The sequence below is a fragment of the Callorhinus ursinus genome, unplaced genomic scaffold (assembly GCF_003265705.2).
Source record: "Callorhinus ursinus isolate GAN/ISIS: 27379988/994484 unplaced genomic scaffold, GSC_fseal_2.0 scaffold96, whole genome shotgun sequence".
NCBI lineage: Eukaryota > Metazoa > Chordata > Mammalia > Carnivora > Otariidae > Callorhinus > Callorhinus ursinus.
Window position 1 is genome coordinate 1,281,463 of NW_027397158.1, and position 20,424 is coordinate 1,301,886.

The 20,424-nt window shown below is 55.1% G+C and overlaps 1 protein-coding gene and 1 non-coding gene across 9 annotated transcripts in view; one reads left to right on the forward strand and one right to left on the reverse strand.

The window, feature by feature from the left end:
* PASK (PAS domain containing serine/threonine kinase) overlaps window positions 1–20,424 on the forward strand; it is a 37,453-nt gene that overhangs the window by 859 nt on the left and 16,170 nt on the right. For 6 of the 8 annotated variants that reach the window (XR_012376975.1, XM_073888827.1, XM_073888828.1 and 3 more), the window contains exons 2-9: window positions 7,466–7,637; window positions 9,395–9,627; window positions 10,166–10,336; window positions 11,049–11,189; window positions 11,722–11,856; window positions 13,699–13,959; window positions 15,801–15,969; window positions 17,756–17,912. Coding sequence is in view for 7 of the 8 variants with exons in the window: in XM_073888827.1 (XP_073744928.1) it covers window positions 7,466–7,637; window positions 9,395–9,627; window positions 10,166–10,336; window positions 11,049–11,189; window positions 11,722–11,856; window positions 13,699–13,959; window positions 15,801–15,969; window positions 17,756–17,912 (1,439 nt within the window). In the remaining variant the exon portion in view is untranslated. Of the gene's footprint in view, window positions 1–4,271; window positions 4,332–7,465; window positions 7,638–9,394; window positions 9,628–9,793; window positions 9,945–10,165; window positions 10,337–11,048; window positions 11,190–11,721; window positions 11,857–13,698; window positions 13,960–15,800; window positions 15,970–17,755; window positions 17,913–20,424 lie in introns of those variants that run through there. The other 2 variants (XM_073888831.1, XM_073888834.1) reach the window with 2 other exon arrangements.
* LOC112808205 (U6 spliceosomal RNA) lies at window positions 2,292–2,398 on the reverse strand. The gene has a single exon (XR_003204300.1). It is a non-coding gene; the product is annotated as a U6 spliceosomal RNA (small nuclear RNA).

Genomic DNA, 20,424 nt, shown 5'->3' on the forward strand with positions numbered 1-20,424 from the left:
CCGGGTGACCCTGGCAGGCCCCGGAGGAGATACCTGCGGTCGGGAGAGCGGGCCCAGGCTCCCGGGGCTCCTGGCGCGGCCGGCGGATGAGCCCCGGCCGAGCCCTGCGCCCCCGCGCTCCCTCCGCGCAGCTCCGGCCGGTGGTGGCTCGCTCGGCGCCCTGGCCGGGGGACCCGAGGGGCACCGGGCCGCCCCTCCGCGCCGGGGCCTAAGCCCCCCGGCGCACCCTCCATCCCGGGGCTGGCCGCGTGCGCTTTTGTTGACGTCCTGTTGCCCGCCGTGTGCGGGAAGGCGCGTGCGGGAGCCCCGGGAGCGCGGCCGGTCCTCTGCGGGTCCCAGCGGCTCCCCGGCGCCGGCAGACCCGTGCGCACGCACCACCGCCGGCCGTCTCCACCGGGCCGCCCCACACATCCCTGGCTTTATCCTCGGGCCGCTCTTCACTGGTTCTTTGCCCGGACAGCGGCGGCGGCCTGAGCGCGGAGCTCGGGAGGCGGTCTTGACAGCCTTCGGTGCCTTCCTCTCCGCACCTCATAGCCCGTGAGTCTGGGTCAGTCCTGTGCCAGGTGGTCTTAGGCGTTGCCCGCTCCGTCCTTCTGCCATTGGTATAACTTAAGGCCTCGGACTTCTTGCCTGCATTGCTGTGGCCTCCCTCCCGCCTCCCCAGGCCCCTGCCCCGTGAGTGACCTTTGTGGGCCGCTATCTGGTCATGTTACTCCCAAGCACAGACCCCTTTAAAGTCGGTCTTTGGGGAGACGTCCAGACTGCCTGGGCAGGCACAGGAGGCCCTGGAGTTAGATCGGGCTTCTTCAGGCCCATGCCCACTTACTCCTCCCGGAGGGTGCCGAGGGAATCTTTGTCTTGGGGTGCCTCTGTCTGCCTGCAAGGCTTCTTCACTCCCCTTTCCGTGCTCGGCTCCACTGGTGCCTCCTCCAGGAAGCCCCTGTTGACCCTTCAGGTCTGGGAAGTGCCCCTTGCTTACATCCTCCATCACAGCAGCCATCATCCTAGATATTCTTTAGGATGCCTGCAGGCGAGAAACAGAAAACACAGTCCCAGAAAGGCTCTGGGGGTGAGTAGTTATTGGCCCCTAAACCAGAAGTGCAGAGCAAGGCAGATTTTAGGGTGGGTTTATCCTCAAAATGACATCCTTGCTGTCTTATGCCCTGCTGTCCACCCTGTTGGCTTCATCCTGAGGCTGGTTCTGCTCCTGGTGGTACAGCAGTGGTGGGAGCAACTGGAGCTCTTTGCTTCCTAGCTTGTGAGAGAAAGATGGTTGCTTCCAGAAGTTCACCCATGAGCTCAGAACACCTTCCCTGAAACTCCCTGCGAATCTCTCCTTCTCTTTGGTCTGAGGGGGGTCACTCATGCCTTCTGAAATCAAAACTAGCAACAGCAATAGGATCACTCTGAGACACCACCAGGTCCTCTCTGGGTTCAACGTCCTATAATCTTCTGCTCGGAACAGGTACAAAAAACCCCAAAACCCAGGAAAACTGTTCTAAAGACTTAGGGCTGGACTGGCAGGAGTTTCTGGTTAGCCTTTGAATTAAACCTGTGAAAAAGGAGTGATCTAAGGTTGTGTGAAGCCAGGCTCTGTGTTCTCAGAGGCCGGCCTGTGCCTGTGGAGCTGGAGGCGCTGGGTGGCTCTGCAGGAGTGCCGTGGGCCTCTGTTCCACATGGCGTGGATGTGGTGTGCAGTGCTAATTGGCACGTGGCCGACCGTAGAGGGCACAGAAGCCACAACGGGAAAAACGGTTTGGCTCTCTTACATCAACTTGATTTGTCAGCTTTAGACACGACCTACTCTCCCTCCTCCCATGCAAGACCAAGCACTGGCCCCTACCCTCCCTTCACTTCCCTCCCTCTGTCCCTCTTCTTGTTACTTTTACAAAGTCAACTTTTATAATACTTACAATGTACTCTAAAGAGTTTTATTAGTAAATTTACAACTTACTAATAAATTTACATCCCGCTGTAGTCTGAAGAGTCATGTTTTTGTTTTTTTACAAATCAGAGTTCTGTAACATTCACAATATAGTCTGAAGCTATAAGCAAGTCTCTGTGCTTTGTCAATAGGTTGGTTGTAGAAATAGAAATGAAAACATGATGTTGTTATTTATTTTAGAAATAATTAGTCCATTTAGATGCTTAGAGAAGGAAAGCAATACGTTCTAGTAGTTTGCTATTTTCTCTTTTGCTTCTTACTCTTTTAGTTCGATATCAGCTGCTGCTGTTATGATCCAGCACTGGATATACACATATGTGTAGAAAACATCTCTTAACTTTTTTTTTTTAATATGGAATGCTTCACGAATTTGCGTGTCATCCTTGCGCAGGGGACATGCTAATCTTCTCTGTACCGTTCCAATTTTAGTATATGTGCTGCCGAAGTGAGCACAACCTCTCTTAACTTTTTAGTGTATGCTAGTTGATCATTCAAAGAGATGAATGCAACCTTAGCCATGAATCATAACAATGAAGCGAACTCATTTAAGCCCACCCCCAAATTAGGAACCGAAAGATCCTGGGCCATTGTGTGGTTCTCTATTCCAGCTTGCTCCTGGACCCTCCTGCCCGAAGTTTGGGCTTTTCACATTCGTGTGTACCCCTCAACAATGTATGTAGATGGGGGGGCGTTGTAAAAAGGGAATTTTACTATTGATGGTCTTCTGTAACTTGACTTTTTTCACTTCTTATATTGCTAAGATTTATCCTCATTGCCTGTATAGAATTTGTTTTCACTGTTATAACTCATAGTATGAATATACCAGAATTTTAAATCTGTTTTCCTATTGATGAGTGTTCAGGTTTTTTTCTTTTCTTCCTTTTTTTTTTTTTTGCCATCGTGAGCCATGCTGCCCTGAGCATTCTTGAGTGTGACTCGCTACATATGTGCAAGGATCCTATAGAGTGGAAGCCTAAGAGTGGAATATACTGTCCTAGTAGGTTAATGTTTGACTTAAATTGTTTTCTGAAGAGATTATATTAATTTGTTCGAGTCCCATTAATCCACATCTCTATCAGTATTTAATATTACTAGAATTGTTAAGTTTTTTTGCTGGTTTAGTTGGTGTAAAATTGTCTTGCACTGTGTCTCTTTTACTTTCTGTTTTTTAAAATTTTTAAATTATTGGCCTTTTAAACTACCCTGGTTATTAATTTCCTGGTTCTATATGTGGCAAATATCTTCTTCCAACTTGGGGTTTATATCATTTTGTTTGAGGTATTTTTGGTGAATAGGCATTCTCAACTTTAATGTTAAATTTATCAATCTTATAGGTAGAGCTTTTTGCGTCTTGTTGAAGAAAACCTTCCTTGCCCAAAGTCTTACCGAAGGTCTTTCTAATTTTCTTCTAAAAGTTTAGTGTTTTGACCTTCACAAGTTAAAGTCTTTTGTGTCCTGGACGTTGCTTTTCGCGTGTGGTGTGTTGATTGCTCTGCTGTCACTGTTTCTTGGCTGGACACGGAGTTGCCTGGCTTCCCCGCCAGGGCCTGGAGCCGCTCCCGCAGTCAGGCGTCCAGCGTTGGTACCCGCGTGGGTCAGGGGCTGGTCGTCCTCTGTCCCTTTGATCAGTTTGGTCATTCCTGCCTGGACACACCCATGCCACGGCTTCCTGTCAGGTTTTCACGGCTGGTAGGCGGGGTTGACCCCCTCAGGGCCCTGGATCTGTGGATTTGTTGCTCACTCTTTTACCTCTTCAAGTGTTTCTTCCTCTCCCCTCTCCAGTTAGCTGTTCAGTTCTCCCCGTCTTTATCTCTTAACTTCTCGCTCATATTTCTATGTTCTTGTTTCCCTGAGTTGCATTCTGGGTTGTTTATTCACAGATCTACCGATCCTCTAATTTTCTTTTCAGCCGTGACTACCTGCTTGTCTTACTCATTCACTGACATTAAAAATTAACGTCATGGTGAGAATTTACAGACAGTAAAATGTGCTGATGGTCAGTACATAGTTCAGGGAGTGTTGAGATGCTTCCACAGCTGCAGGATCGTGAGCACAGTGGAGTCGGAGAGCATTCCCATCCCCCTCCAAAGCCCCTCTGTGCTCTTTCTGAGTCAGCCCCTGCCCTCCGCACCACTGGCCCCGGTCTGCCGCCGCCCTGCTTTCTGCCCCTCTAGATCAGGCCTGTCTTGGGACTTGCTTCACGCCAACGGACTCCTGCAGGAAGTGTTCTCTGGCCCAGCTCCACGGTACTGAGACCCATCGGAGCCACCGCTGTCTCCCTCTCCCTCCCAGGCAAATACTTCGGGCGAGCGCTGTGTCCTGGGCTGATGGGCAGACTGCTTCCCCGTGTGGGTGTGTGCACGTCCTGTCTTCCTGCCAACACTCTGTGAGTGTTCTAGCTGCTCCCCATCCTGACCGACGCTCTGTGTTTCCACTCTGTGCTCGTGTGTGACCGCTCTGGACAGTTCAACTTGCATTTCCCATGTTATGAAGGGTGGTGAACATTTTTCTCACATGCTTCTTTGTGATTTGTACTCCTTCGGTGAAGTGTCTATTTAAAACCTTTACCCTCTACCCCTTTTAAGAAAAAATCTCTGGTTGTTAGTCTTGTGAATCCTTAGGATTTTCTAGGTATATGGTCCTGTCGTCTGTGAACTGAGACAGCTTTATGCTGTTCTTTCCAGTGTATGTGCCTTTGTGTACTGGCTGTGCCCCCAGGATAGTGCTGAAGAGAAGAGGCTACATGGGCTTCATGGGCTTCCTCACCCTGCTCCTGACCTTGGAAGGCGAGCATCGCTGGCTGTAGGTTCTTCATGTATGCTCTTGAGCAGGAGGAGGATGTTCTCACTTCCTAACTGTTGAGTGTGTTTTCCTGTGGAGGGGTGTTAGATTTTGTCCAGTGCTTTTTTGACATCAATTGATATGGTTGTGTGATTTTTCCTCCTTTTTCTTTTTTCCTTGTTTAGCCTGTTGATATGGTGAATTACATTGACTGATTTCCAAATGTTAAATCAGTCTTTTATTGCTATGATAAACCCCGCTTGGTTGTAGTGAATTCTCCTTTTTACACATTGCCTCGGTGGATTTGTTAACATCTTGTTGAGGATTTTTGTATCTCTGTTCGTGAGAGTTATTGGTCTGCGGTTTCCTTTTCTAGCAATGTTTTTGTCTGGTTTTGGCATCAGGGTGATGCTGGCCTCAAACACGGGCTGGATATGGTTAGCCTGTTTTTATTTCTGGAGGAGTCTGTGTAGTACTGATGTTACTTCCTTCTTAAACATTTGATAGAATTCACCAGTGAAGCCATCTGGGCCTAGAGATCTTTGAGGGAAAGTTTAAATTACAAATTCATTTTCTTTAATGCTGAAGTTTTAAAATTTTAATTTCTAAAAAGCTGGTGATTCTTTCAATATGTAGTTGTTTCTGGGAAACTCTTGTTCTGCTCACTTTTGTGACTCCCATCTTTTGTATTTTAAACATCTACAGAGGCATTTCTGGTATCTGATGTTCTCTTGTGTCTGAATCTGTTTGATTTTTCTGTAGACTCTCACTGAGGGGGGCTTGTTTCCTTGTGTTCGTCATTGGAAGGGAGCATATTTGGTTGGTCTTCCTCTTGGAAACCTGTATTTAGGATGCTTTGCTTCTGGGAAGATTACTTTTGCCTGGGCCCAGGCTGCTGAGTTATCCAGACCATTGTGTTCTCTATCTTATTTTTTTCTAGAACTTTTATCTTTCGTTTTTGAATTCACCTGGAACTAATTTTTGTACATGGCAAGTCACAGGGATGCAACTTCACCCTGGTCTAATTACGCTAATTCTTTTTAAAACTGGCAGCTCACAGCTATTCAGCATTTTGCAGTCCCAGCTTAGGTCCTGGGGTCCTCATGAGAGCGCTGTGACATGTGCCTTATTGTTATTCACATTTTGCATAGAAGGGGGCTGAAGCTGGAAGGCCAGGGGGCTGTCCAGGGCCTCACTGTGCTGGGGAGCACTGTTCATTCCCCCTTTTTTTTTTTTTAAAGATTTTATTTATTTATTTGAGAGAGAGAGAATGAGAGACAGAGAGCACGAGAGGGAAGAGGGTCAGAGGGAGAAGCAGACTCCCTGCTGAGCAGGGAGCCCGATGCGGGACTCAATCCCGGGACTCCAGGATCATGACCTGAGCCGAAGGCAGTCGCTTAACCAACTGAGCCACCCAGGTGCCCCTGTTCATTCCCCTTTGATCTTCACTGTGTGCCAAGCTCCTTAACAGACACAGGTCTGTTTCTGAAGCTGATTATGTTCCATTGTCCTTTTTGTTCTTTTGCTATACCAATCTCCATTTGTGTAGGTCTTTGGCATGTTTTGGTGTTAACATCCTTCCACACTGGTGATAGTGGGGCCTTCAGTTTTCTGTCTGTCTTGGGGACCCCTGCCTCACCATGCTCAGAAGCTGGCAGCTGAGGCGAGCATTGGCCAGGCCCTAACAGCTGAGGGGCCTAGGGCGCGAGCATACTAGAAACCCCATACTGTTATCACCATATGCAGAATTATAAATTGGGCTCACAAACTGTTAACTATGACAGTCGCTGCCCTCCTGTGCTGGTGGTGAATATTCATGATGACCTAAAGCCAGGATAGAACTGGCGGGCTGGGCCTCCTTGGAGTTCCGTGCTGCGATGTGGCCTGGGAGGGTCAGCCCCCCTTTTCTTAACATAGCAGTCCCGTCCTGTGTGGGTGCCCCGGCCTGCTTATTGAAGCTTGGTCTTCTTGCACAGGAAGCTTCTTGGCCAGTCTTTGGGCCTTCGTGTACCCACGAAGGAGCCCTGATGGGGGAAGAAGCCTGTGCGAGTCTCGGAAGTGGGTTCCACATGCTCAGAAGGTGATCGTGGAGAGGGCACCCAGGCTTGGGGTGGGCACATTGCCCTAGTCCCTTGGACTCCTCCATCCAGGCCCCTGGCCCGGGCCTCCAGCACTGTCCGGAAGAAACTGTGAAGGACACATGAGATTTTTCTGTATTTTTTCCCTTAGGACTGCTTGCCAATCTACAAGTATTTAGAAACCACACTGTTAAACCGCAAATCCCTGGTACCAGGCTTACCTCCAGACCCTCTGCCATGGCTTTGCATTGCTCGTTTGTCAGCAGCCCCTTGGATGGTTCTGGGTGCAGCTGGTCAGAACCCCTGGATTCGGGGAAGGCTGGGGCCACTCAGAGGCGCACAGGCCAGCGGGCGCTCGTGGCATCGGGAGCGTTCTTCAGTTTGCGTGGAGCTGTGGTCTTCATGGCCCCTTTGTGCCCTGTTCTATTCTTTCCCCCTGTTTCCCTCTCTCTTCCCATCTCTTCTGCATTTCTCCGAAGGAGCTTCTTTTAGCAGGACTTTGGTCATTGGCCTTGCATTGGAGGTCCTGGCCCATGTGGCAGTGGGGTGTGAGGGAGCCTTTTGGGGCTGAGCTGCACTCAACCTGCCGAAGGATTAGTTGGTTAAACTGCTTTCCTACTATTGTGTTACTGATGCCGATCGGGTCCACTTTGTTTTCTAGTTGACGGTTGCTGCCCTGGCCGGCCGGTTCCCAATGGAGGACGGAGGCTCCCCCGAGAGCCCAGCTGTGTGGACTGCCTCCGAGCCCAGCGAGTCCCTGTCCTCGGCCCACAGACACCTGAGCAGAAGGAATGGGCTTTCGAAGCTCTGCCAGAGCAGGATGGGCCTCTCTGGTAACCCCCTCCTGGGCATTGTGGGCGTCAGTGTTAAAGATGAAAATGACGAGTCATTCTAGGCTTTGATCGGGTTTTCTGTTCTCGCAGATGAGGTGCTCAGTGTGCACTGGCCACAATGCTGGTGGGCCTCTCCCGGGCCGCGTTGTGTTGCTGTGGTTCTTGGGCCTGAGACTTGCCTTGCTGCAGAGCGTGTGCGAGCACAATCCTGGGCCGGGCTGCCGTGCAAGTGAAATACAGTTTGGCTGATCTCGTTCAGTAACTATTTACTGATTGCATGGCAGCCTCATGCTTTCCTCCCGGATGAAGACGAGTTTTGTGGACTCAAGGGCAGCGAGCTTCCCAGTGCGGGAGGTGGTGCCTGGGCTGGGCTGTGATGTCGAGGCACCTGCTGCCCCCTCACTCACTTGTTTCTCCAAGTCAGCTGGTGCCTCTAGAGCTCAGAGGGCTCTTTGTCTGAGGGGGTGCTTAAGGAGACAGCAGGTGTAGGCCTGCAGCTGGGTGGACCTAGAGTGTGGGGAAGTCGGTTAGGACAATGGGAATGTCCACAGCTGGGGGACAGGGGCTGCCGGGGGAAGGTGGAGGAGGGGAACAGTCCCCTACAGGAAGAGGAGGGTTGGAACCCAGCTCACACACCAGCCTGGGAGCACAGGGTGGGAGTGTTTGGAGGGAAACAGATGCTGGGTCCTCCTGGTGAGGACCAGAGATTCTGCGGGGAGGGCTGGGCAGGTCTGTGAGGTAGGCAGCTGTCCTCAGGAGCATGGGCTTCCTGGTCTCTGCATGGGCACCAGCGGCAGAGTCAGGGTTGCAGTGCCTGTCCCATGGTGTGAGGAGGGTCAAGCTGAGCTTGGGGCGGCCAGGGAAGTGGAGGGCCAAGCAGATGGCCACGCAGTTTCCAGGCCCAGAGAACAGTCCAGGGTGGGCCCGTGAACTGAGAAGGGGAAAGGAGGGAAGAGTTGTTTTTGTCTGGATTTTGAGCTGCTAGCAGGATGGAGTTGCCATTTACTGAGATGGGTGGGAAAGGAGGGAGGCAGGGCAGGGGTGTGTGGGGCCGGCAGCACGTTCCTGTGCGGAGTGTATTTGAAGCCAGCAAAGAATGGGTGGCTGGAATGGAGGCTGTGAGCCCGAGTCTGGGCTTCTGCGGTGGTGAGAGGTCAGGGAGGTGGAGGGGAGAGGGAGCCCCGCCAAGGGCAGGTGGTTTAGGAGGCAGGGAGCAACCCCCTGGCCCAGGGCTGGGGTAGGGGGAGTGCTGAGAATTGGCGATGGGGTTGAGCATCTCGGGGGCCACTGGACGTGTTACTGGGAGTAGGTTTTCTGGAGGGGTGGTGAGTGAACCTGACCTGTGAATGAGGGAATGGGGGGAGGGGCCGAGATAGCAGGCAGCTCTTGGATTTGGGCGACTTTCCAGGAATAAATGTAGGGGGGGAGCCGGAGGGGCTGTGGGTCTGTAAGGGCAGACACAGAGAGCACCTCTTGGGGGGGTGGTGGGAAGGGACCTCAGGGAGTGTTTCCACAGAAATGCTGAGCTTGGGCCGTTGTGTCTCCTGTAGGATGTGCTCTGTGGCTGGACAGCACCCAGGGGGACTCGGGGCCGTTCACATGGACACTGGAGGGTGAAGGTTGAACTCTGCAGGTTGATGTGATCCCTGGATCCTTTCGCAGGAGTTGAGAGCAGGGGCTGTGTGCTTTGGTGTGTTCGAGAAGAGCGCTCCTGGCAGCCTTGTGAGGTCTAAAGTTCCTTTTCCTTTTCTTTCCAGAAGACAGATGGAATTCCTACTGTTTGTCGTCACTGGCCGCCCAGAACATCTGCACCAGCAAACTGCACTGCCTGGTGCCACCGGAGCCGCCGGAACTGCCCCGGTCCCTGGGCAGCGCGTCCTGCTGCTCTCTGCTGCGGGGCTTGTCCTCAGGGTTGTCCACGCCCCTGCTCCCCACCCCCGTGTGCAACCCGAACAAGGCCGTGTTCACTGTGGACGCCAAGACCACAGAGGTATTGGCTTCGGCTTGTGACCCTGCTGTGAGTGTGGTCTGTGCCTTTGACCTGTGGCCTCAGACGGAGGAATCTGTGTGTGTGAAGTGCAATTAGGGCAGCACCTGGTTCCCCTACATAGCAAAAGAGACCTGACTATGAATCAAAACATATTGAATCCTCTCGTCAGGGTAGAGATTCGAGGACAGAGATGACCCGCGTGACTCCTCTGTGCTCACGAAGGTGTTGGCTCAACAACCATGAGAACGGGTATCCACCGTCTGAGGTGGCCGTGTTCACATCGTGGGCATTTACATGCAAATAACCGAGATCATTAGGTGGGTGGGGGGTGGTGCGAGTCCTTACCTCCTCTGCGTGCTCCTGGTGACGTGTTGTGCCCATCCTGGCGGGTGACGGAAACGTGGTTTTGGTCGTGGTGCTGGCATTTGGTTTCCCTGTGGTTAAGACCCGGAGGTGCCAAGGGCGTCGTGGCTGTGAGCCCGCCAACCGCAGGACGCTGGGGGAGCACGGGTTAGAGCGTCCTCCCTGCGACCCCCAGATCCTGGTTGCCAACGACAAGGCTTGCCAGCTCCTGGGGCACAGCAGCCATGACCTGATCGGCCAGAAGCTCATGCAGTTCTTCCTGAAGCCCGATTCCGACGTGGTGAAGGCCCTCAGTGAAGAGCACGTGGAGGCCGACGGCCGTGCCGCTGTCGTGTTCGGCACAGTAGTGAGTGCGCCTTCCCGGGGTATGCCGCTGGGGGCCTGCCGCAAATACGGCCGGTCACTGGTCACCATGGCCGCCGTGCTCCCTCGGTGCTGGTGTGGGGAGCAGCTGGGGTGGCGGGCAGAGCGTCCCAGGAGCGGAAGGGGGGGCTGCGGGCCTGGCGTGAGGGGCGGCCCCGCCTGCGAGGGAGGAAGCTCGGGCGGCGGTTTGCAAACCGGCAGGATGCCACGGGGAGTGCCATGATCTTACTGGCTGCACCCCTGACTCTCCAGTGCTGTTTGTTTGGTGTTCGTTGGCGGGGCTGGCGCGGCTGGAAAGGTCTCCCTGGGGCGTTGGGCCTCCCTGTGTGATGTGTCAGCTGGGATGTTGATGGGTTAAACTGCATGTGAGATGGTGAGCCCTCAGCCCAGTCCCCGAGGGACGTTAGATGTGGTCCGCCACTCTGTCCTGGGGACTGTCCACGTGGCTGACGATTGTGAAGAAGAAAACTGACTGTTCAGCGCGTATTGGCGTCTGTTCCCTGAGGAAGCGCACGGGCGGCTCTGCTCCCGCTCTGTTGCCAGGAAGCTGACGAGAAAACCCTCTCTTCTGAGAGAGCGTCCACTCAGACTAAGGCTCGGTGTCAGGCTCAGATGTGGGCAGGGGAGGAGAGGTTGCAGGTGCCCCCGGGCCGGGGTCTGGGGAAGGCCAGGGGCAAGGCTGTGCGTCCCCACAGGTAGACGTGGTGAGCCGCAGCGGGGAGAAGATCCCCGTTTCTGTGTGGATGAAGAAGGTGAAGCAGGAGCATAGCTTGTGCCGTGTGGTCGTGCTGGAGCCTGTGGAGCGGGTGTCCGCCTGGGTCGCTTTCCAGGGCGATGTGAGTGTGCCTTCCGCATCCCAGCCGCGTGGGGCTTACCATGCGTCGCCTCTCCGGGCCTCAGCCGCCGCTGGGGCCCGCCGTGTGCCCCTGGGGCTCATGGAGGGTCGGCCCCGTGGCACCCCTCCCTCTCTGTGTGCCTTCGGCAAGTGCAGTCTCCCTGGGCCTCGGTCTCCTCCTCTGTAGAAGGGGGGTGTAACTGGGACCTAGGATTGTCTTAGCACGTCAGTGAGGTAGCGTCTGCCGAGCCATCAGAATGGTGGCTGGCACGCAGGGCTCGAATGCCACCTGGGCCTGGGCTGGCCATGCCGGGCGTCTGCAGAATGCTTCCAGAGGTCGATAATTTGGGTGCATCTGGCAGCAGGAGAATGAGGACCTGAGGAATGTTCATGCCCACCTCGTGCTCTCCTGCTGTAGGAGCGCTGCTAACAGTCTTGCTTTCAATCTGGAGGCTTGGTGTTCCGTGATGTTTGAAGCCGAAGTGCCAGAAGTTTTTACCGTGATGCTTAACAATGCCGGTTTTTCCTCCAAGGGAACCATAACATCCTGTGACAGCCTGTTTGCTCTCCTGCATGGGTACGCATCTGGGGAGGAGATGCTCGGGCAGCACATCGCAGACCTGATCCCTTCTGTGCAGCTCCCCCCCCGCGGCGAGCCTGTTCCACAGGTAGGACCCTGTGGACCCCTAACCGCCACACCTTGCAGCTGTACCTGGGGCCATGTGGCCCCTGGAGTCTGTTTACTCAGGGACCATAGGGTTCTTAGACTGGAATCCATGGCCTGGGGACACAGGCTGGTGATTCTGACAGCAGGAGTGTCCTGCGTGTGCACACAGTGGCACCAGGTCTGCTGACTGCTCTCTGGGCTCCAAAGCCTTGACTGAGGATCAGAGCCTGTGCGGCTCTCCAATGGGCCACCCTGTCTCCTCGGTCCTCCCACTGGAGCCTGGAGCGGGGATTGCCTGCTGGGGTCTCTCTTTACTGGGAGGTCTGGGGTTCTTGAGGAGCAGGGAGAACTGGCTGAGGGCAGGATGGCAGGCAAATGGGGGGGCAGCAGCTCTGGGGACAGTGGAGGTTTGGGGTTGGGGGAGAGAGGTTCTGTTACCGACTGAATCCTCCCGGTTCCCAGGTGCCCCATTTCCTACTAGCGTGCGGCCTTCACACAAATGACCCTCATTTGTGGTGAATTCTACTATGTCGCAGCCCAGTGTCACTTGTTTTTTGCCTAAAGTCACCTCTGCTGCTGCAAGGAATCTGAGATGCTTTCAGGATGTCTGTAGGCACTCCCTGCTTGTCTGGCCAGCTGGAGGCTTGGAGCTGAGCCCTCTGAGCTGGGTCTCTGCTATTTTTAAGCTTCCAGCTTGATTGGAGCCCTCACCCCACCGCCAGTCCTTATTGTCTCTGTGTCTTTTTTTCTGTCCCCAAGCTGGTGGGAACATCCATCGGCTCAGCCACCTTGGAGCCTGTGGCAGCATCTGCTCCACGTGACCACGGGCCAACCTCAGACCCCCCTGGGCACGCATTGGAGAGAAGTGTGTGCCAGAAGGCACGTGTGGGCTTGTTCTCAGCAGCACATTTGTGATAGCCTCAAACGGGAGCCCCCGACACCCCAGCAGCAAGCAGAGACTGGCGGTGCACCCCTCATTCCTTATAGGGCCCCCTGGGACCTGGAGCCTGGCCTGCAGCCTTGGCATGGGGAGCCTGGTGTCTCTGAGTCCGAGCCTGTTCAGGGCGCAGCGCTGGGGGAGTGGAAGCTCCCCTGCATTCCAGGCCATGCCCACAACTTGGGCTCCCTCAGATCTCCTGCTTCCCAGGGTGGACCCTAAAAAGGGCAGGTGGGATTGGGTGAGGGGTAGACACACAACCCTGGGCTGGTGTGCCGTCTGGAGACCCAAAAGGGAGCACACTCTCAAAGCCTTTGGTTAGGATGTGGCCTTGGTCAAGATTTACTCAAAACTGGATACATTCCAAGTATTTAAGGCATGGAAACAGGGCAAAGATGTGGTTTTTGGGTGATAGAGGTGCTGAGGAGGCACAGATGAAGGACGGTCAGCAACAGCCGGAAGTGGCTGGCCCTCAGGCTGGAGGACAGAGTGAGTGTTGGGGGACATCCGTAGGCGTGGGACCCTGGGGCTACTGGGGGTCCAAGGCGGACGGTGGGGAGAAACCTGTCCGCCCTCCGTCCCTGCAGGGTTGGCACAGACATGAGTCCAGTCCTTGCGCGTTTCTTGGTTGCCCTGGTGTGTGCTGTCCTCAGGCCTTTCTGGAGTGGGGGGCAGCTGCTAGACTGATGCCCTCGCCACCAGACACATCTCCTGGTCAGGGCTCTGCTTTCCCTGGGGCAGAGGTGGGGTGCAGGGAGATTGGGGAAGGAAGAGCAGTGTGGGGAGTGAGGTGTTCTGGGCTTGCTCCCCATGACGCGTGGATGGGTTCAAGTCTAGAGCTGCAAAGACTCAAAGCTTGGGCCATGTGAGATGCTGCTGTCAGCTCGGTGGTGTGTTTTTTTCCAGAATCTCAAGATTCAGAGGTCTGTTGGGAGAGCCAAGGATGGTACCACTTTCCCTCTGAGCTTAAAACTGAAATCTGAGTCCAGTAGCGAGATGGTGGAAGACAGCAGTGCAGTCCCCGAGCTGGGTTACTCGGCATCCATCTGGGTATTCTCCACCATCAGCGGCCTCATCACCCTCCTGCCCGACGGGACCATCTACGGCATCAACCACAGCTTTGCACTGATGCTGTTCGGTTACGGGAAGACGGAGCTTCTGGGCAAGGTGGGCCCTCCCTGGGTGGTCAGCCTGCCCTCCCCTGCAGGGGCCCGGTCCACTTTCAGTGAGGACGTGTGCTTGTCACAGGCCTTGTACCTCCATGTCTACTAGTCGGGCCCACTGGCTTTCCCGGGGCATGCTGGGCACCATTCTCCCTAGCAGCTCTCATTTCTCTGGACCCCACACTGAGCACTTAGTGACCCCTGGGACTGTCTCCAGAGCCTTGTCTCCACATGCTGTCCCTGGAGAGGGAGGGGCTGTTGCCTCGAAACCTGTCCTGAACGAGGTCTGGTCTAAGTTATCAGACAAGGGTGTATGTCACAGCTGTGTGCCCGGAGGTCAGGGTTGTCCACACCTCCTCTGCCCTGGGGGCCACACTGGGGGGCCTGTCGTGGGGTCAGGGTCAGAAGAAGATGTGTCTATAAACTTCTTCCTTGGCTTGAGCTTTCTCTGAATTTCTTGAACGCGGGGTGGAGGTCTCTGCACAGCGGGAGCCAGGCCTGTCAGGGATGTCCACTGCCCCATTTTCATCTGCGGCTGTGCTCAGCAGTCTGTATCTGTTGCTGCAAACCACCATAAGCTTGGGGCCTCAGACATGACAATCTGGTATTTAGGTCACAAATTGGCCCTCCGGGCTGCGCTTAGCAGGACGAGTCATTGTGCTCCATGTGGAGTCAGCTGGGGCTGGTGTCCTCCTAAGATGCATCTGCTCATGTGTCTGGCCGGCTGGGCCTGTGGCTGGGGCTGGTGTCACTTGATGGCTGAGCTCCAAGGGGAGGTGAGCGTCTCAGGCAGCCGTGGCATGCTCCTCCTCAGATGGTCCTGGGGTCCTCCTGGGTCCTGGGAAGGGGACATGGGCCCCCTACTCAGTGGCAGGAGGGTCCCAGGGGAATGAGAGGCTGCTGAGTGGGGTTTTGATGTCTAGCGGTCCCCGTATCTGTGCACCTGGCCGGTCTGCCTCTTGGATGCCTGCAGCCTTTCCCTGAACACCTTGTTCTCCCGGATTTCTGCAAACGGAGGGTGGGAGTCCCCTCTTGTCATTCTCAGTGGGGTCGACCCCAGACCTAGTGACAGTCAGCCATCTTTTGAGGCTCCAAAAATGGGTCCCTCTCTGTTTCCTAATAGAAATACTAAGGAACAAGTAAGCTAAAATTTAGTTAACTGAAGGCAAACTCAGTTTGAAGTTAATGAAAACACACTTAGTGTGATTTTTGGACAAGTGATTGCCTCAACAAGGAATGTTGAGGGCATTGGGTCCTTTTAGGGAGTGTGTGGGGGGTGGAAGCACCCTGCCTCTGAGGTTAGACTGTGTTCCGGATTCACACGGCTGCGGGCACCCCTCTGGGAATAGGGATGGCACATGGGTTCAGAGAAAGCGTGTGTCCTTGCAGCTTTGGGCCTGGGACCCTTGTGCTGAGGCCACGGCCAGCACAGCAAAGGCACCTGCTGGAACCCAGGGGCCAATTTCATGTGCCCAAGGCCCTTTTGTCCCTATGCTGGGCCCCCATCACTCTCTGCTAGCCACGTAAGGTGGAGTTTGCAGACGTGGCTTTCAGGCGTCAGGGCAACATGGGGCAAAGGCCAGACATCTGCTTGGAAGACACGGAAGTGTTGGTATAACTAGCTTCAGAGTTGTTGATTTTGTCTTTTTCATAAGAAAAAGTGGGAAAAATCATGAATTCCCTGTGGGGTGTCAGAGGGGCTTTGTGGGTCTGTGAAGAGGAATATAGCCTGGAGTCTTTCCTAGCCTTGTCCAGAGACTTGCTCACTTGTTTTCATTCCCTCCCCAGGTTAGATGGGGGGATGGGCCTGTGGTCCAGGTTCTGAAATGTCACTTTGTTTTCTAGAACATCACTTTCCTGATTCCCGGCTTCTACCACTACATGGGCCTTGCGTGTGACACTTCTTTACCGCTGCCAGACCTGGCCAACTGCTTGGATATCGGCAACCAGAGTGAGCCTGGGGAGACAAGCGTGGGCCCCTGGCAGGGCCGGAACCCAGCCGGCGTGGCCACGGGTAAGCCCAGCCTCCCTCTTGCGGGTGCACACAGCTCCACGCCTCTGAGGGAGCTGGGGAGGGGTTCGGGGCACGGGCGTGCTGGGCGGGGTGGAGAGTGGAAGCGAGTGGCGGCTAGGCTATCGTGGGTTGGATGTCCTCTGTCGCTCGTGGGCCTTCCGTGTTCCCAGGGGATGGGACACATATGCGAGCATAGAGAGCATCCCTGGGGATTTCTCATCACCATGTGCCTGGGTCTAGGACAGAGGTAGCTTATGGGCAGAGTCTTTGACAGGTAGATCTGTGGAGCCGAATGTAGCCTGTCAGAGTACCCCTAAGTTAAGTAGTCCTTGCCATACCTGCTCGTTATGATTGGCCCCTATACTTTTAATTTAGCATTCCATGGTGCTTTAAGTCCCCACGACAGGAACATCGTAGGGGAGAGTGTGTGGGTGCACAGCTCCTGCCCTGAAGGGTCCCACTGTGGCTTTGGGGCTCCTGGGAGCATAGGACCTCAGAGCCACTACCTGTGCTCCTGGGAAGGCACTGGGGCTTCCTGGGAGCATAGGACCTCAGAGCCACTACCTATGCTCCTGGGAAGGCACTGGGGCCTCCTGGCAGCCCCCTTGGTGCTCACCTTTCCGTGGACAAGGAGCCAGGAGGAGCTGCTCCCTGGTTCTGCCTCAGGAGCACTCCCAGCTTGCAGGGCCCCTCTCTGCCAGCGCCTTCTCCCTGGGCCACGCCCTCGCTGCACACCCAGCCAGGCCGACGGGTGCCATCCCCCTGGGAGGGGACGCAGGAAATGAAACAGGGCTGCTGGGGAGCATCAGGCGATCGCGTGTCTCCAGGAGGCTCACCCGTGGCCCTGTTGGAGGCCGCCGCACGGGGCAGGCTTGGGGTGCCCCTGGAACACATTGCTTACGTGCTGTCACCGCAGGACAGACTTGCTGTTTGAATGAACACACACGTGGGTGTAATACAGTCCCTGAGGGGGAAGAGGGGCCATGCAGTGTCTGATCTGTTGCTGGACGGTGCTCAGTTTTCTGGGCTCTGTGGGAGATTTCTTTGGCACGGGGCCCCACACCCAAGGCTGGGGAGGGTGGCCATGCTCCATGGGTCGCTTTTGAGGCATCAGAGGTTAGACTGCAACATTCTGTTTTATTAAATTAACTTTTTTCCCCAAAGATTTTATTTATTTGAGAGAGGAGAGAGTGAGAGCATGAGCAGGGGGAGGGGCAGCGAGGCAAGCCGACTCCCCGCTGAGTAGGGAGCCCGCTTGGGGGCTTGATTCCAGGACCCTGAGGCACACAGGGATAGGCTGGAAGGTGGCCAGCGTTCAGGAGGAAGAGCAGAGCAGGGGCAGGGTGTGCCGTCTAGGGCCCAGGGGCCTGGGAGGGCCCCTTGGGAAGGTGGCTTTTAGTGAAGACCAGAGGAGGCAGGAGCAGCATTCTGGGGACAGGGAGGAGGTCCAGGTGTGGCAGGGAGACCAGAGGGCCAGGCCAGTGGGAGTCACGGTAGGGACACTGGTGTTTACTTGGAGCTCGCGGCCGACGAATGGACCGCCCCAGCTCCGGTATTGGTGGGACCCTGCCGGCCGAAGGCAGGGCCCAGGCATGGCAGCAGGGGCACGGCGCACTGCAGGGTGGCGAGAGGCCATTGGTCTGTGACACGCCGCAGACATGGGCTTGCCGGAGTTTCTAAGGTCAGGTCGGGGGCCCCCCATTGCTCACGAGTCACGGGTAGGGGAGGAGACTCGTTCAGCAGGTATGCTACAGATGGGCACAGTCTCTTCTGCTGTTGCCGCTAGATCCAAGGGCTAACGGCGCGCTTGTTGGAGACCACGTTCTTCCACGAGGGGAGACCCGAGAGCCAGTGGGAAGCCAAGAAGCCTTCGCTGGGACCCAGGCCCAAGCAGACCCTGGAGGCGGCCTCTCTTCCTCCCTCCCGCGTCTGCCCACTCCAGGGTAAGTCCTCTGTGGGAGGCGCAGGGTGTTGAGGGTGAAGGCCGGTGGGGGGCCGTGAAGGAGCCCGTGGCGGTGGCGCCCACAGCTCACAACCCCCAAACACCCGCTGGGTGCCACTTCTGCATTCTCTGGCGTGGTGCGCAGCAGTCGCCAGGAGACCTTCCTGGTCCATGGGTGAGAGAAAGTGGGTAGGTTCCAGGAAACCGTTAGAAGCCTAGTGTTCTCATTGTAAAAATCAGTTGTATCTGTTCTCTCTGTGCATTTTTGAATCACAAGGTATTCTATCCAGAGTAGAGCAGGTTCACGTTAGAAAATGTGGAAAATGTAGGTGAGCAGAAATAGAAGCTTATTGCTCATCCCTGATTAGGTAATCCTAGCCCATGGTGTGCAGCATTTTGGTGGTTTTCAACTAGTTTTCTCTTTTAAAAATCTCTGATGCCCAGCACACGCTAACCTGCCATGGTCCTTTTCGCTTGTGCCCTCACTGCCCTGGGGTAGGACGGAGGTCACAGGTATCTGTCCTTGAACTTGACCTAGGCCATCCCTTATTTCTGGTTCCTTTTGATCATTGTTTTGTTGGTGAGATTTATCCACATTGTTGTTTTTCAGTTTTCTTGAAATTATTTAAAAAATCTACAATAGCTGTGGTTTTTTTTAAGGACAGGAGAGTAACAGTGAAAAGTGGAAGTCCCCGTGCCTGGCTCCCCAGAGGGAGACCCCCCGCCCCTGCCCCGCCCCGATCGAAGGCCGTACCCCCGTGTCGGAGCGCGTGTGTGCAGCTGCTTTTGCTCCTGCCGTGCACGAAGGATCACACGGTGCACGCTGCCCTGAATGCGCCTTACCTCTTGTCTTGCGCGTGACTCATGGGGTTACGTGGATATCTGCCCGCTGACCCGCAGTACGGTGCTTTCCTGCCATTTGCGTGGACTCCCTGGTTTTCTGCTCCTTGCCGGTGACGAGCTCTCTGTCTCTCTGTGCTGCGTGCTCCTGGGTCCGACCCCCCGCACCCCGCCCCAAGGGTCCTCACTGCTGCGAGGATGGGGAACCAGAGGAGCCCATTCCTGCCTTCCCCTCAGGTGGGGCTGCGCTCAAGTTCTAGCGCCAGCTCCACGTCCCCGTCGGAGGCAATGGCCGCTGCAGTCGCTCATTCATTCATTCCTTCCCTCCCTCACCCCTTCCCTCCCTCACTCCCTCCCTCCCTCACCCCTTCCCTCCCTCCCTCATTCACTCCCTTATTCACTCACGCAGTGCTCATTCACTCATTCACTCCCTCACTTACTCACTCCCTCATTCCTTTACTCACTCCATTCACTCCCTCATTCCCTCCCTCCCTCCCTCACTCATTCACTCATGCAATGCTCACTCACTCATTCACTCCCTCATTCATTTACTCCTTCATTCAGTCACTCATTCATTTACTTATGCACTCACACAGTGCTCATTCACTCCCTCCCTCTCTCATTCAGTCCTTCCTTCATTCGCTCCTTCATTCCTTCACTTGTGCACACGCTCATCCACTTCCTCATTCAGTCACGCTCGCGTGTTCACTCATGGGCTGACTCACTCATATACTCATTCATTCACCTGTTCTTTTTCTCACTCCCACCCTCATTCATTCATTCACGTGCTCCCTCACTCACTCCGTCATTCACTTACTCATTCATCACTTGCTCATTTACCTACTAACTCATTCATTCTCTTACTCATTCACTCATTCCCTTGCTCACTCACTCATCACTCACTCAGCAAACATTGCAAAAGACTTGAAGGCTCATCCCTAAGACATATTCTTTAACAGAAAATGAGCTGACTCAGTAAACCTAGTGAGACTGGGAGGTGGGAAGGCAGGTCAGAATCATGACGTAGGGAGTGTCTCGTGTCTGGGGGACTGGGGTCGTGCTGGCTCCTGATTCCCCAGTTCTCCTGGAGCCCTGGGAGCTCAGCCTTACTGTTTGTAGCCAGTTGGTAATGAAGCCAAGTGGATTGTTAGACTGTAGGTCAGGTGTTGTGACCTTGAGTGAAGCGCCCCTGAGACAAGCTGGTGGGGGTCTCAGGTCCCCATGGCACCTGTGCTTGGACAGTCGAGTAGAGGGGAGGAGAGGGGAGGAGAGGAGCCTTCCCTGTACTTAAAGTCTCTCCCAGAAGTCTACTTAGCGCTTCTTCTCTTTACCGTGGCCAGAATTTAGTGACACTGCAATACCTGGCTGCTGGAGAGGTGTGGGGATGGGATGCGGGGGCATCCCAAGGGATGCTGCCCTTGGCCTGACCCCACACGCCCACCTCAAGGGTTGCTCGCGCTGCTCTGGGGCCCGACCCTGCATGCCCACCTCGGAGGGGTTACCACACTACCCTGGGGCCTGACCCTGCACGCCCACCTCGGAGGGGTTACCGCACTACCCTGGGGCCCGACCCTGCACGCCCACCTCGGAGGGGTTACCCCACTGCCCTGGGGCCCGACCCCAGGTGCCCACCTCGGAGGGGTTACCGCACTGCCCTGGGGCCTGACCCTGCA